The sequence below is a fragment of the Haliotis rufescens genome, unplaced genomic scaffold (assembly GCF_023055435.1).
Source record: "Haliotis rufescens isolate VD_foot unplaced genomic scaffold, xgHalRufe1.0.p SCAF_18, whole genome shotgun sequence".
NCBI lineage: Eukaryota > Metazoa > Mollusca > Gastropoda > Lepetellida > Haliotidae > Haliotis > Haliotis rufescens.
In genome coordinates, this window is record NW_025963868.1 from 15,941,951 (window position 1) to 15,957,238 (window position 15,288).

General features: G+C 39.2%; 1 protein-coding gene across 5 annotated transcripts in view; it reads right to left on the reverse strand.

The window, feature by feature from the left end:
* LOC124116188 (nephrin-like) overlaps positions 1 to 15,288 on the reverse strand; it is a 275,714-nt gene that overhangs the window by 60,922 nt on the left and 199,504 nt on the right. For all 5 annotated transcript variants that reach the window (XM_046477441.2, XM_046477437.2, XM_046477438.2 and 2 more), the window contains exon 2: positions 8,209 to 8,340. In XM_046477441.2, the coding sequence (XP_046333397.1) occupies positions 8,209 to 8,340 (132 nt within the window). The remainder of the gene's footprint in view (positions 1 to 8,208; positions 8,341 to 15,288) is intronic.

Genomic DNA, 15,288 nt, shown 5'->3' on the forward strand with positions numbered 1-15,288 from the left:
GTGTCACTGAACAAAATAACTTCTCCTCACTCAGAGGTCAGTAATTTCAGAACTTATCAGTGTCGAGTACCAAATTATGAAAGCCAGGAGTTATTAAAACAAGCCACAATGCTAGTCACTACCTGCATATTTTAAAATGGATTGTGAAAAGAACTGACTTGCCTCCAGTGGAGCCATATGAAGAAAACTCAATAAAAGTCCCCTCATACACATATGTAAGCCACAAGCTGATGTTCATATGACTGATATCAACCAGCTTTGTCAGGTGCCACTTTTAAGAGACTGTTTGACACTTTAACAATGTATTGCCTTATATTAGAAAATTAATATACACGGAGCACAGCTTTACTTCATTAACCATTAAATTGAAGTGGGCTGAGAAGATTAAACTCATGTCATGGGTTCATTGGATAAACAACTCAGACACAAGAGTTGGCTGTGACAACATCAGATCCTACTGCTGGGGAATGTATTGTGTAGGTGACATCATGGACACAGGTAGACAAGGAGTTGGCTGTGACAACATCAGATCCTGCTGCTGGGGTATGTATTGTGTAGGTGACGTCACATGGACACAGGTAGACAAGGAGTTGGCTGTGACAACATCAGATCCAACTGCTGGGGTATGTATTGTGTAGGTGACGCCACTGACACAGGTAGACAAGGAGTTGGCTGTGACAACATCAGATCCTGCTGCTGGGGTATGTATTGTGTAGGTGACGTCACATGGACACAGGTAGACAAGGGGATATCAGATCCTACTGCTTGGGTATGTATTGTGTAAGTGACATCATGGACACAGGTAGACAAGGAGTTGGCTGAGACAACATCAGATCCTGCTGCTGGGGTATGTATTGTGTAGGTGACGTGACTGACACAGGTAGACAAGGAGTTGGCTGTGACAACATCAGATCCTGCTGCTGGGGTATGTATTGTGTAGGTGACGTCACATGGACACAGGTAGACAAGGGGATATCAGATCCTACTGCTTGGGTATGTATTGTGTAAGTGACATCATGGACACAGGTAGACAAGGAGTTGGCTGAGACAACATCAGATCCTGCTGCTGGGGTATGTATTGTGTAGGTGACGTGACTGACACAGGTAGACAAGGAGTTGGCTGTGACAACATCAGATCCTGCTGCTGGGGTATGTATTGTGTAGGTGACGCCACTGACACAGGTAGACAAGGAGTTGGCTGTGACAACATCAGATCCAACTGCTGGGGTATGTATTATGTAGGTGAAGTCACATGGACAGAGGAAGACAAGGGGATATCAGATCCTACTGCTTGGGTATGTATTGTGTAGGTGACATCATGGACACAGGTAGACAAAGAGTTGGCTGTGACAACATCAGATCCTGCTGCTGGGGTATGTATTGTGTAGGTGACGTGACTGACACAGGTAGACAAGGAGTTGGCTGTGACAACATCAGATCCAACTGCTGGGGTATGTATTGTGTAGGTGAAGTCACATGGACACAGGTAGACAAGGAGTTGGCTGTGACAACATCAGATCCTGCTGCTGGGGTATGTATTGTGTAGGTGACGTCACTGACACAGGTAGACAAGGAGTTGGCTGTGACAACATCAGATCCTGTTGCTGGGGTATGTATTGTGTAGGTGAAGTCACATGGACACAGGTAGACAAGGAGTTGGCTGTGACAACATCAGATCCAACTGCTGGGGTATGTATTGTGTAGGAGAAGTCACATGGACAGAGGTAGACAAGGAGTTGGCTGTGACAACATCAGATCCTGCTGCTGGGGTATGTATTGTGTAGGTGAAGTCACTGACACAGGTAGACAAGGAGTTGGCTGTGACAACATCAGATCCTGTTGCTGGGGTATGTATAGTGTAGGTGACGCCACTGACACAGGTAGACAAGGAGTTGGCAGTGACAACATCAGATCCTGCTGCTGGGGTATGTATTGTGTAGGTGACGTCATGGACACAGGTAGACAAGGAGTTGGCTGTGACAACATCAGATGTTGCAGCTGGGGTATGTATTGTGTAGGTGACGCCACTGACACAGGTAGACAAGGAGTTGGCTGTGACAACATCAGATCCTGCTGCTGGGGTATGTATAGTGTAGGTGACGCCACTGACACAGGTAGACAAGGAGTTGGCTGTGACAACATCAGATCCAACTGCTGGGGTATGTATTGTGTAGGTGACGCCACTGACACAGGTAGACAAGGAGTTGGCTGTGACAACATCAGATCCTGCTGCTGGGGTATGTATTATGTAGGTGGCGTCACTGACACAGGTAGACAAGGAGTTGGCTGTGACAACATCAGATCCTGCTGCTGGGGTATGTATTGTGTAGGTGACGTCACTGACACAGGTAGACAAGGAGTTGGCTGTGACAACATCAGATCCTGCTGCTGGGGTATGTATTGTGTAGGTGACGCCACTGACACAGGTAGACAAGGAGTTGGCTGTGACAACATCAGATCCAACTGCTGGGGTATGTATTATGTAGGTGAAGTCACATGGACAGAGGTAGACGAGGGGATATCAGATCCTACTGCTTGGGTATGTATTGTTTAAGTGACATCATGGACACAGGTAGACAAGGAGTTGGCTGTGACAATATCAGATCCAACTGCTGGGGTATGTATTGTGTAGGAGAAGTCACATGGACAGAGGTAGACAAGGAGTTGGCTGTGACAACATCAGATCCTGCTGCTGGGGTATGTATTGTGTAGGTGACGTGACTGACACAGGTAGACAAGGAGTTGGCTGTGACAACATCAGATCCTGCTGCTGGGGTATGTATTGCGTAGGTGACGTCACATGGACACAGGTAGACAAGGGGATATCAGATCCTACTGCTTGGGTATGTATTGTGTAAGTGACATCATGGACACAGGTAGACAAGGAGTTGGCTGTGACAATATCAGATCCAACTGCTGGGGTATGTATTGTGTAGGAGAAGTCACATGGACAGAGGTAGACAAGGAGTTGGCTGTGACAACATCAGATCCTGCTGCTGGGGTATGTATTGTGTAGGTGACGTGACTGACACAGGTAGACAAGGAGTTGGCTGTGACAACATCAGATCCTGCTGCTGGGGTATGTATAGTGTAGGTGACGCCACTGACACAGGTAGACAAGGAGTTGGCTGTGACAACATCAGATCCTGCTGCTGGGGTATGTATTGTGTAGGTGACGCCACTGACACAGGTAGACAAGGAGTTGGCTGTGACAACATCAGATCCTGCTGCTGGGGTATGTATTGTGTAGGTAACATCACATGGACAGAGGTAGACAAGGAGTTGGCTGTGACAACATCAGATCCTGCAGCTGGGGTATGTTTTGTGTAGGTGAAGTCACTGACACAGGTAGACAAGGAGTTGGCTGTGACAACATCAGATCCTGCTGCTGGGGTATGTATTGTGTAGGTGACGCCACTGACACAGGTAGTCAAGGAGTTGGCTGTGACAACATCAGATCCTGCAGCTGGGGTATGTATTGTGTAGGTGACGCCACTGACACAGGTAGACCAGGAGTTGGCTGTGACAACATCAGATCCTGCTGCTGGGGTATGTATTGTGTAGGTGAAGTCACTGACACAGGTAGACAAGGAGTTGGCTGTGACAACATCAGATCCTGTTGCTGGGGTATGTATAGTGTAGGTGACGCCACTGACACAGGTAGACAAGGAGTTGGCTGAGACAACATCAGATCCTGCTTCTGGGGTATGTATTGTGTAGGTGAAGTCACTGACACAGGTAGACAAGGAGTTGGCTGTGACAACATCAGATCCTGCAGCTGGGGTATGTATTGTGTAGGTGACGTGACTGACACAGGTAGACAAGGAGTTGGCTGTGACAACATCAGATCCTGCTGCTGGGGTATGTATTGTGTAGGCGACGTCACTGACACAGGTAGACAAGGAGTTGGCTGTGACAACATCAGATACCAGTGCTGGTGAAGTCATGGACACAGGTAGGAGTGCTGTGAAGAGACTAAACCATTAACGCAGTTTAATCATTTTCTTTATTCATGTTACTCAAGACACAGCTATTTTGCCTATAAATCTAGACACAAGCTTATAATAACCTTTCTCCACGGCATAGACAATATTCCTTTTGTAATATCACAGAAAGGTTTTTGTTTTTTCCTTTTATGTCCTAGACATTTCATTCTTCCTATATTGTCCTAGACAATCCTCCTTTATTATCATTGACATATTTTATTTCATAGTATTAGACAATGTTTTATTAACCTTTTATATTTCATTCACACAATAATCTGCTTATAATGTCAATGACAATTTATTCTACCTTGCATTTCACTGCACTAGACAAATCATATTCTTCTCATAATGTCCTAGATCTTGTTTTCCTTCTTTAAAATCCCAGACTGTGCTTTTTATGTCGCGGAAGGGCTTTTTATTCACCTGTCCACTCCAGTATGTGCTCATTACATGTTACTGGGTGTGATGTTCTTGACACCCTGCTACCTCCTGCGAACAACACATCCACGTCAGGCAGCGTCATCACATGGTGTACATCCCACAGTCTATACTAGATCTGCCTGTCTGGCTTCGAGGATTACACTTATCAAAGATTTTGCTTGTAACAAAAAAGGCTTTTAACTCAATTCAAGAACAATGTTTTTTCTCTTTTTTTTCTAATTAGAGGACTAGGCATCTACTCTAAGAAATGCTATCAGGAGCTTTATTTGAAAAAGTCAGCTTTAAGGTTAATTCACTCTCAACCTATTTTGTCGACTCCGGAATTCCATTTCTATTCCAAATGGTGTCCCAATGGAGACAGGACACTGCTGTGGCTGGTGAGGCAGGAGGGGGTTGATAATGAACCAGAGAAAATGACCTAACAGGTTTTAATGCTGTGTTTAAACCACTAAATGACTGTTAAACCCATCGTAAACGTCACAGCAAGAACCACAAGAGAGCATAGGATCGATGCAACCAACAAGCGGTCCATTGAAGGAACACCCTCTATGTAATAAACTGCAGCTTGATGAACCAGTGATGATGAGCCATGAAACTGGTGGAGGCTTACGCCAGATTTAATCACTGTTGTCTCATCATCAAATCCCATCAACAAGCCATGCTCTTTTAATCTAATCCTTTTTGCAAAATTTTGCTTCTACAAAAACATTTTCTGGCAAATTTGGTTATAAAGACTTGTTTATCATGCGCAAAATAGCTTCATAGTTTCCAAATTTCCTGATTTATGGCCTCTGCTATGAGCCATTTCTGGCCTTTCTGACAATACATTTTCATTCCAAATCATTCAGGAGGAGATTATGTCATACAGGCTTGTCAATCTCATAAGCAATTTGTTTGCAGGCTCTGCTGAGAGAAATACACTTACTTCAGCTTCATGCAAAGGAACTGTAAATATATATGAGGTCAGCACACAATGGAACTAGCCCTGGACATTTACAGTGTCTTCTAGCAGGAAGAAGGCTCTTCAAGAGCTGTTGCCATCATAATATACATTGTTAGCAATACCATATAGGATATCATGAGTCACATGTAATAGTAGCTCAAGAATTCTAGTATAAGAAACCCTAACATTTTAGATTCTGTTTTGACAGACAACCACTTCAGGGAACATACAAGATTCATTATGCATTACCAGACGTTTAGCCTTGAACACTGAAGATGAATATCAATAATGACCCCTTTTGAAGTACAGGTAACACACAGTTATTGGTAATATCATTATTTTTGTGAGGAAATTCACCACTCATTAATACTGTTCATATTCATGTAGTTTCATGCGTTACTGATACAGGTACAAGTCACTGATAGTATTCAGGTACAGTGAAAATTCTGATAGTGTAAGAGTGCCTGCAGAACATGCTTACAGCACATGCAAACCAGAAATAGTGCCATGACACTGTAGCTTACCTAAATATACTATCAACACTTTAAAACAATATAAAGACAGCAATGTTGCTGTCAGTGTTGAAATTCAATTTTTTTTGCTTAAATACTAAGGGTGAAACGATACACTGATATTCCGATGCATCGCGATACTTGACCAACGATACGATACACGATACACATGGGTCTTTTTATCGATACACCATGATACGGAATGCACATCTTTGTACAATGTTCCCTGGCTATTGCACACTTCAATATAGCGCTAACTCGGTTATAGAGCGCAGTAACGCATGGCTCCCAAAACTTACTTACATTTTAATAAGCTCATGTTTCTTCACTGACAGGATGTTTTTCCCAATCACGAAAAACATTATCAGCGCGAGCGGGGAACACCGGAAAATTTCCAGTCAATAAATCCGAACTCAAGTACGCAATTCAATCCTATTATTATACTATCTGGTTATAAAAACGTGTTCATTGTATATCTGGACTTATGTTTGTAATATATTTTATTAATTTTATTCAAAATTTCATTCAATATTGTTTACATTAATTTCGGCGAAATCGTATGTGAAGTGATCAGTAGATCGCACTACTCACCGTTACTTACAGCAACCACGGTCAGATTGCAGGTTGCAACGAACTTTAGTTGCCAGTGAATGGATACATATATCATAAATGCCATACTTTGACTCTTCGAAAAACATATTTGTGGCAACTTGACAATTGCATGTCAACATAACGTTTTTGCAATCGAAATACATGTAGTGCGGGAATTCTCTACGGTGACTGGTCATATTGTACCATACGTAAAAACGTAACACGATATTGAAAAATTTTATTCCTGATAAAACAATAATTTCAGATACAATTTCTTCCAACCATTGCATTCAAATTCTTTGAACTTATATCACTGGGTACTTTTTAACTGAATAGATTGGGAGAAAATGTGTGTACAGCTGGTTGCTATATCCGGCTCAGTTTACGAGACAATACACATGATAATCTAAATCTCTGCATATAAAACAACGTCTTGGAGAGCAGAAAATAGAATGTTAATGGTAAGTCAACGTGTCTGGTGATGTTTTATATCAAATTTCATATTTTTATTGACCAGGTTTGTAATACCTGTTTATTCACCTGAATTTGCTGAAGACATACATTGTGTTGTTTTAAAAGCGCATAACACTCAATAAATATGTTTTTTACACTATGAATCTATTCTTATCCTTTTTCAAACTCTGAAGTGTACATCGTAGATCGTGTTAGGTAGGCAGACCATGTACTATTGTGTTGGTCATCTACCCCCCACAACTCCACCCCCGTTTAGAGAGGGTATCACTGTCCCCTGACAATGTTGACATTTTATTTTTTCTGAAACAGAACCTTAAGTTGAACTATTTACACTGTGAAGTGCATTGATTATTTTCTTGTGTTTGAACTTTGGAGTTTCCAGCTGTTTTGAAATTTGACATGTTTTGACGGAGGGTAAGAGAAAGTTCCACTTTGAAGCTTGACAAGTAGTCTTCTTATTATAAAATAATTTTGACTGTTTTAAACTAATGAAAGTATCAATCCTGACATGCTTGAAGCCTTGACATTTAATATATGCTGGAGTACTGGAGTACTCTTTTTTATCGTTGCGTATCGAGATACGTATCGTATCATGACCAGAATATCGAGGGAAAAACTAACAATAAATCATCAGGAATTAACTTTGCCTTATAGGCTTTGCGTTGTCTTGTTGAACACTTTGACATTGAAGGTTTCTTTAATCAGTCATGATATTTCCAATCATTGCTAGCAACACTTTAGGTGCAAGTGCAGAAACCACTTACCCATTAGCCAAAGTGAAATGTTGCTGGAGAAACTTCAACTTAACATTTAAGATGATGACTTTGAGTATGATGAGATCCCAACACTTGCCTGGCCTGGGGCTGACACTAGGAGACTGTCAGTTTTTTTGTACTTGACTTCTATGCAAGTATTCACATACACAAAAATTGATTCCCAACATTTATCTAAAGGAGGACCATTCATGCTGAGTAATAAATGGAAAAAAAACATGACAACATCCCCTGTATTTCAGTTAAACAGTTTTGAGATAAGATGCTTTATAATACTTTGGTTTTGTAAAAATAGAATTTCATGACCAACTCACTTTCAGTGTTGAGCATTGTATGCCTTGATGTTATCGACAGTCAAGCAGCATCCTTAACATGTCATTGTGGATTATCATCGCACATGTACCAATCTTGTCAGCTATCAGTGACAGCATTACCATCATCATCATCATCATCACCCAACTTATCATCATCATCATCACCCAACTTACCCAGGGCAAAGCCATCCTTGGTCCACTGTATGGATCCCTGTTTGTCTCGGACCACACAGCGGAGGAGGGCGGACTGGCCTTGTATCACCGAGGTGTTGGTTGGCACTTCACTGAACCTCTGCACTGCATACACTGAAACAAGGCAGATATCTCATGACAATCACAATATCAATACAATCACCAAAGTTTACCAGAAAGAAGCTTAAATGTGACTAGAGTAGCAGTCATATGAGTAGTCCCAAGGACGTTGACCATGATTCTCCTCATCAAGATGGTGACAAGGATTCCACACCCTGATGCAGTGACAAAAATTAACTGCATCTCAAAACAGATAGCGGAAAATATGCCCACCAGCTTGGAGGATGTTGGCCATTGTATTGCCAAAGAAAACAAAAGTTATGGCCAAGCAAATCTTGACAAATATGTATATCATTTCCCCGGTGACATTCCAGTATTGTTTTTAACACATCCATCAAACTAATGCCTCAACACATCCCTGCATATCACACGCAATCACAGCCTGCTGCAGTAACATAAATACCATTTCATTCCAGTTAGAACTATTTCACTCCAATCTTCAATCAGACTTGGAAGAATACCTCTCTTTCCAAACACAACACTTTCTTTTATTATCTGTCAATTACACAGTTGGAAATCTAACAAGTTTTTGTCACAGAGATTGAGAAATTAACAAAACCTACAAATCAATGTAAACAACCCTCAATGGCATTTAATCTGTCGTAATGTTGATGTCATTGAGCCGTTCATTTCACTACTTTTCTCCAACTGTCATTGTTAAAAGCCTCTATCAGAGAGAAGACTTTTAAATACCATTCCCACTCAATTCAGTCCACAAGGTTGAAGAAATTCAATTACTGTGCGCCGAGAAAGCAGTGAACATTAGCACAGGACTGCTAACACCCAGCACTCTCGCTGTAGTTTTTGTAATGCTATACCATGAACAGAGTATCGCTCCATTCAATGTCCGCCCAGTGAATACACAGTGAACACAACAAATACACAGAACAACTTCAGACCTTTTGCAGTTTTCAAATGAAGTGGTCATGAAAAATATGAAATGGACATAAGAGTGTCATGCTTCTTTTTGACCCTGCACTGTTTCATGCACTGCTTGCTGTGTACATGTACCTACAAATCTTTTTAAATGTTTCTTGTATTTCAAAGTTGGCATGAAAATCATTTGTTTCATGCCACAGGCTAATTGCTATGTTTTGTAGTTTAAGAATTCCCTTGCTGCTGGTGGCACATATGATTGGCATTTCTAATCCTATAAACTGAGCGTGTGAAATAAAGGAATCTTAAACAATATATTTCAATTTTTTTTCCATTCAAATGCTACACATTTTTCACTGCCTCAACACCTCTGTTTTTCCTGTAACTACCAATGTTGACACCTGCAGCAAAAATTGGAAGTACTTACAAGAAAATAATACACTTACCAAAAACATGTTTATATGACTCCATAAAAAGCTCTAAAAGATATAAGAAGTTAAATATAAACTTTATAGAAAACATATCTTTATAGATTCATTGAATTGTTTAGCTAAAAAAAATAAAATATAAACATCTGAATAGATTTAAGTCACTTTGTTTCCATTCCATACAAAAACTGTTGTCCTAAAATATTTGGCTTTTTATTTGAATTAGTTGAGAGATCTGTCATGTGATCATGTCATGAAACAAACTGAAGAAAGCTTGGAGGAATAAAAAATTAACTGTGTGAAACATTCAGAGTCATACCCATATATAAGTGAATTATTTTCAGTTTGATCTTAAGGAATTTTATTTTCTTATCTATAACTCCAAGCCTATCGTTTCTACCAACAAATGAGGGAGGTGCTTTTACAGAATTCAGGTATACTGAGACGCATTCTATCACTGAGGACAATGATACTGTTTATTGTATTTATCTGACACACAGTAACACAGGTCCATACATAACTCACACAAGCACAGCACAATCTAACATTTACAGTCTATAGTTTAATAGAATATAAGTCATAGGATTCAGACCAAGGATTTTATAGGAGTCAGACCAAGGCATATCTAGGCTTCAGATCAAGGCAAATAAAGGACACAAATCCAGGTTTATTTAGGCTTCACACTAAGGCATATATCGGATTCAGACCAAGGCATCCAGACCAAGGCTTATAGGATTCAGATCAAGACTTATATAGGAGTCAGATCAAGGCATATATAGGATTCAAACCAAGGCATATAAGATTGAGGCCAAGCCTTATTCAGGTTTCATACCAAGACATATAAAGGATTTAAATCAAGGCATCCCTTGCTATAAAGCTACCTTCAGGGTCCAAATAATTGATGAGCGTTATAGATGATCAGTGGTTTAACGTTTAACAGTACACATGCTCTGCCTACCTAACACGATCTACATTGCAAGTTTCTGAGTTTCAAAAGAGATTAGAAAAGAAGTTATTTATGATTCATAGAGTAAAAAAAAAATTATCGAGTATTAATATGAGCTTTAAGAAATCCAACATATCGTATCCCTTCAGGTCAATAAGCAGGTAGATCTATAACAAACTTGGTCAATAAAAGTATGAAATTTGATATAAAACATCACCAGACATGATGATTTACCATTTACAATGTATTTCCTGCTCTCAAAGGCACTGTTTTATATGCAGAGATTAAGATTACCGTGCGTATTTTTTCGTAAACTAAGCTGGAAATAGAAATCTGCTGTGCACACGTTTCCTCCCAATCTACCGGTGATTCAGTTAAAACATACCCAGTGATACCACTTTAAAGAAATTTGATGCAATGGTCGGAAGAAATTGTATCTGAAATTATTATTTTATCAGGAATAATATATTCCAATAGCGTGTAATTTTAGTTGCAGCTTCCACCATATATACTTAAAATTATAAGAACCATAAGCATAGCACTTTGGTATAGACTGTATGCAGGATATTTTTTTTTGACGTATGGAACGATTATGACCAGTCATGGTAGGGACTTCCTGCGCAACATGTATTTCGATTACGAAAACGTTATGTTGACATTTAATAGTCAAACTGCCTCATATATGACTTTTAGCGAGTCATTGGTACAGCATTTATGATATGTGTATCCATTCTCTGGCAACTAAAGTTCGTTTCAAGGTGTCAATAGCGGTAATCTGACCGTGGTTGCTGTAAATAACGGTGAGGTGTGCAATCTACCGATCACTTCGCATACGATTTCGCCAAAATTATTGTAAACATTATTATAATTATCGAATGAAATTTTGAATATAATTTAAAAAATATATTGCAAACATTAGTCCCGATAAACAAGGAACATTTTTTGTATTACCAGATATTATAATAGGATTAAATTGCGTACTTTAGTTCGGATTTGTTGACTGGTATTTCCGGTGTTATGTGATCGCAGTGATCACCTGGTAATGTTTTTTTAGATGGGAGAAAACATTGTGTCATTGGAAAACTTTAGTTTATTGAAAATGTTTGTAAATTTTTGGAGCCATGCTTTACCGCGCGCTATAACCGAGTTAGCGCTTTATTGAAGGGCGCAATAACGAGGGAACACTATATATAGCTTTCAAACCAAGGTTTATCTAGGATTCACACCAAGGCATATATAAGATTCAGACTAAGGTTTATTTTGGACTCAGACCAAGGCTTAGATAGGATTCAGACTAAGGCATATATATAGGATTCAGACCAAGGTTCATTTAGGATTCAGACCAAAGCGCATATAGTATTCAGACCAAGGCTTAACTCTTTCAACACCGCAGAAGTCATGAGTCCCCAGACACTGCAGGTTGGTACACCAGCCAAGCCGTAGCCACATTAAATATAGAATTTTATTAACCTGCCTGTCATATCATTCATGTATTAAATCTATCACATTTCACAATATCTGAAATACATATTTCAGTTCAACTTATCATATTTTATAGATAGATTAAACATTTATTCACTATTTCCCGCAATGTTATTGAAAATGTTTTTTCTCAGCTACACGCTTCGACAACAGGTCCATGTAACAAAAATGCAAAAATAAGACATCTCAAGCAAATCTTTAAATAAATTATATAAAGAAACAAATCAACAAAAACTTCTAAAAGTGTGCAATGTAAGTTAAATGACATCCCGGCTTTCGTCGTCTCCATTTCCAGATTTCCAAAATATATGCATGAGAAACCTGTATCACAGCTCATTACCTAGCATGATACATCCACAAAGTCAATATAGGTCATGATGTCCTGTCTAAAACGTTCAGAATAACACGATTTAACCAAAACCTTTCGTCTTAATCTGAAATTTTTCATACACGAGGACAGTGACTTGCTTGATTACAGTGTTAGAACCTACACCAAAACGTTGCTCTTAATTGTAATAAAGAAGTTGTTCATCCATAAATTTTTATCCTTACTTAGTACTCCAACTTCTAAATGCCTATCAAAGAAGTTACATTTTATAATTAAAACAAACTTAATTAAATGTTGTTTTGTTTGTTTGTTTGTTGTTTAACGCCACACTCAGCAATATTCCAGCTTTATGACAGCGGTCTGTAAATAATCGAGTCAGGACCTCCAAACGAAGTCTTATATATATAGGATTCAGGCTTATTCAGGATTCAGACCAAGGCTTATAAATGATTCAGACCAAGGCTTATTCAGGATTCAGACCAAAGCTTATAAATGATTCAGACCAAAGCATCCAGGCTAGGGTGCTGTTGTACAAAGCGATCTTAGCGCTAAGGTGATCTCCCATACCTTAACATAGACTTACGACGATCATAGCGATAAGGTTGTTTTGTACAACGGCACCCAAGGCTTATAAATAAGGATGTCATTCCCCTGTGTTTCAAACTAGTAGTAGCAGGAGGCTGACCAGTTTCACATTCAGTATTCTTGTCAAACATTGGATCTGTAACTGGACGCAGTCTGCTGCAATATTTGTGCAATTCTGTCACTGCCATCAGACCCATCACAAATCAAGAGGCTTTGATCCGCCTGAGCCCATGTTTAACAATCACAACAAAACAGAAACACAGCATTTCATCCTTACTGTATCCATTCATGACATTATCCCAGCAGTCAAAACCCACATCTAGAGCCATAAATCCATTGTTGTAGGTTTAAATAATCTCAACAAGATCGGACCTTGAAACTGTGTGCGGACAAGCAAACAGAATACACAGAAAATGCTGATAAATATACTGTTTGAAAGATAACATCTGTATGACTTTGAAGAGAACATATTGCATGCAGGTTGAGTTGCACTGTCATTATTAAAGTCTGCTACTGGTGACATCATTAGGGTAAAAGCAGTTTTCATCCAAATGTAATACTGATTAATCAAAAACATGAACAAATGAATTCTAGACTAGTTTGATTGTGTGATATTATCATACTCGTTCCTTTTGTTGGTATGCGATTTTAGCCATGAGTCTATTAAAATTGTACTGAGACGTTTGCTAATAAAAGTCTACACATTAGTCTATACATACTCAAGTCTCCTATCATATTGTCCAGGTAACCAAAATACTATTCTTGGGGCCAAGATAATATATAGGAGAAAAAGATAATGTAACAAAGCAACGAAGTTGGAAAGGAAATACATCAGGCTACATCTTTCACTCAAACCAATAACGTTATTACCTAGCATGTACATCAAAGCATATTACTGAATGGACACAAACAGTTTGGAGTTTGAAGGAAATGGGGCTGGTTTGTGAACAAATTGCATAAACCAATCTTTCTGAGGTTTTGACATGAGGTAACCACAAGACCACTTTGTGATATGCACGCCAAATTATTTTTTATATTAGTTGCGATGGCATTAAAAACTAAAATGTCTTCCAAACAAGAGGTCCGCAAACTTTTCGTAAGCTATGAGCATAAAATACATGCTATCCGATCTATGTTCCTGTGACTAGGAACAAGGAGTGTGGTGGAAGAGCTAAAGAGGTACATACTTAGAGACTAGGATGACAGAGAAAGACATATTTTTGTACACATAATTATGTATCAAGCCTTCTGAACACATATAAGTTGTTTGTTTATTTGTATGTTGCTTAACACTGCACTCAGTAATATTCCAGCTATGTGATGCCGGTCTGTAAATAATAGATTCTGGACCAGACAATCCAGTGATTGACATCATGAGCATTGATTTACACAATCAGGATACAAAAACATGCATCAACCAAGTCAGTGAGTCTGACCACCGGATGAAGACAAATTCTAACCCAGTTCTTCGCGAAGTAAACACACACAAGTACTTGATTCAGGCAATACCATCAACAAATTCTACAGCATACTTAATTAATCAACCACCAGCTGGATACAGTTTTTTAAATAACAATTTTCTTTTGAGTATGCATTGATTAACATAATCCCTGAAGACTGATGCCTCCTGTGTGTAACCTCCTTAAGAGCACAAACAATTAAGAATGTTCTCAAAATAATACATCAGCTTTTACCAATATGAAAAAATCTGTTGCAAGTCATGTTGTTCAAATAAGCCAGATCTACATCAATATTTTCCATACTTACATATGATTGGAGATTAATGGAATTCAGCATGAAGGTTACTAGTGAAGTATTTGGCATTTCTTAAGAAACCTTTATTAGACAACTAGTTTTAGTTCAGAAAAAATAAAAAATACTTATCAGTCCTGGTGACATTTTCCAAAAGCACAAGGTTCAACTGCTGCGGAAGGAGTTTCTATGACTACCTTCCATCTCTTGCCCAAAGAAACAGTACACTTGGCATGTCAAACACAGTCAAATACCATGAGCCTCAATTCGGCAAAATTAGCCCCATTCAACAACACATTTAGCAGCTGCTGGTACTACAGTATATTTTTCTGCTTCAGTTTTCACCTGCCAAACTACTTCACACACACTGATGGGCCTGCACCTCTCTCTAGACATGTAGGTTCACTGGTAAAACAGAAAGAATGAACTCCTGAGGTATGTCTGTGTACTGAGAGACAGTTTACTAAGTTTTACTTCCACGTGATGATGATGATGATGATGATGATGATGATTGCACACCTGATGTCACAGCGCCCTTTGGGGCT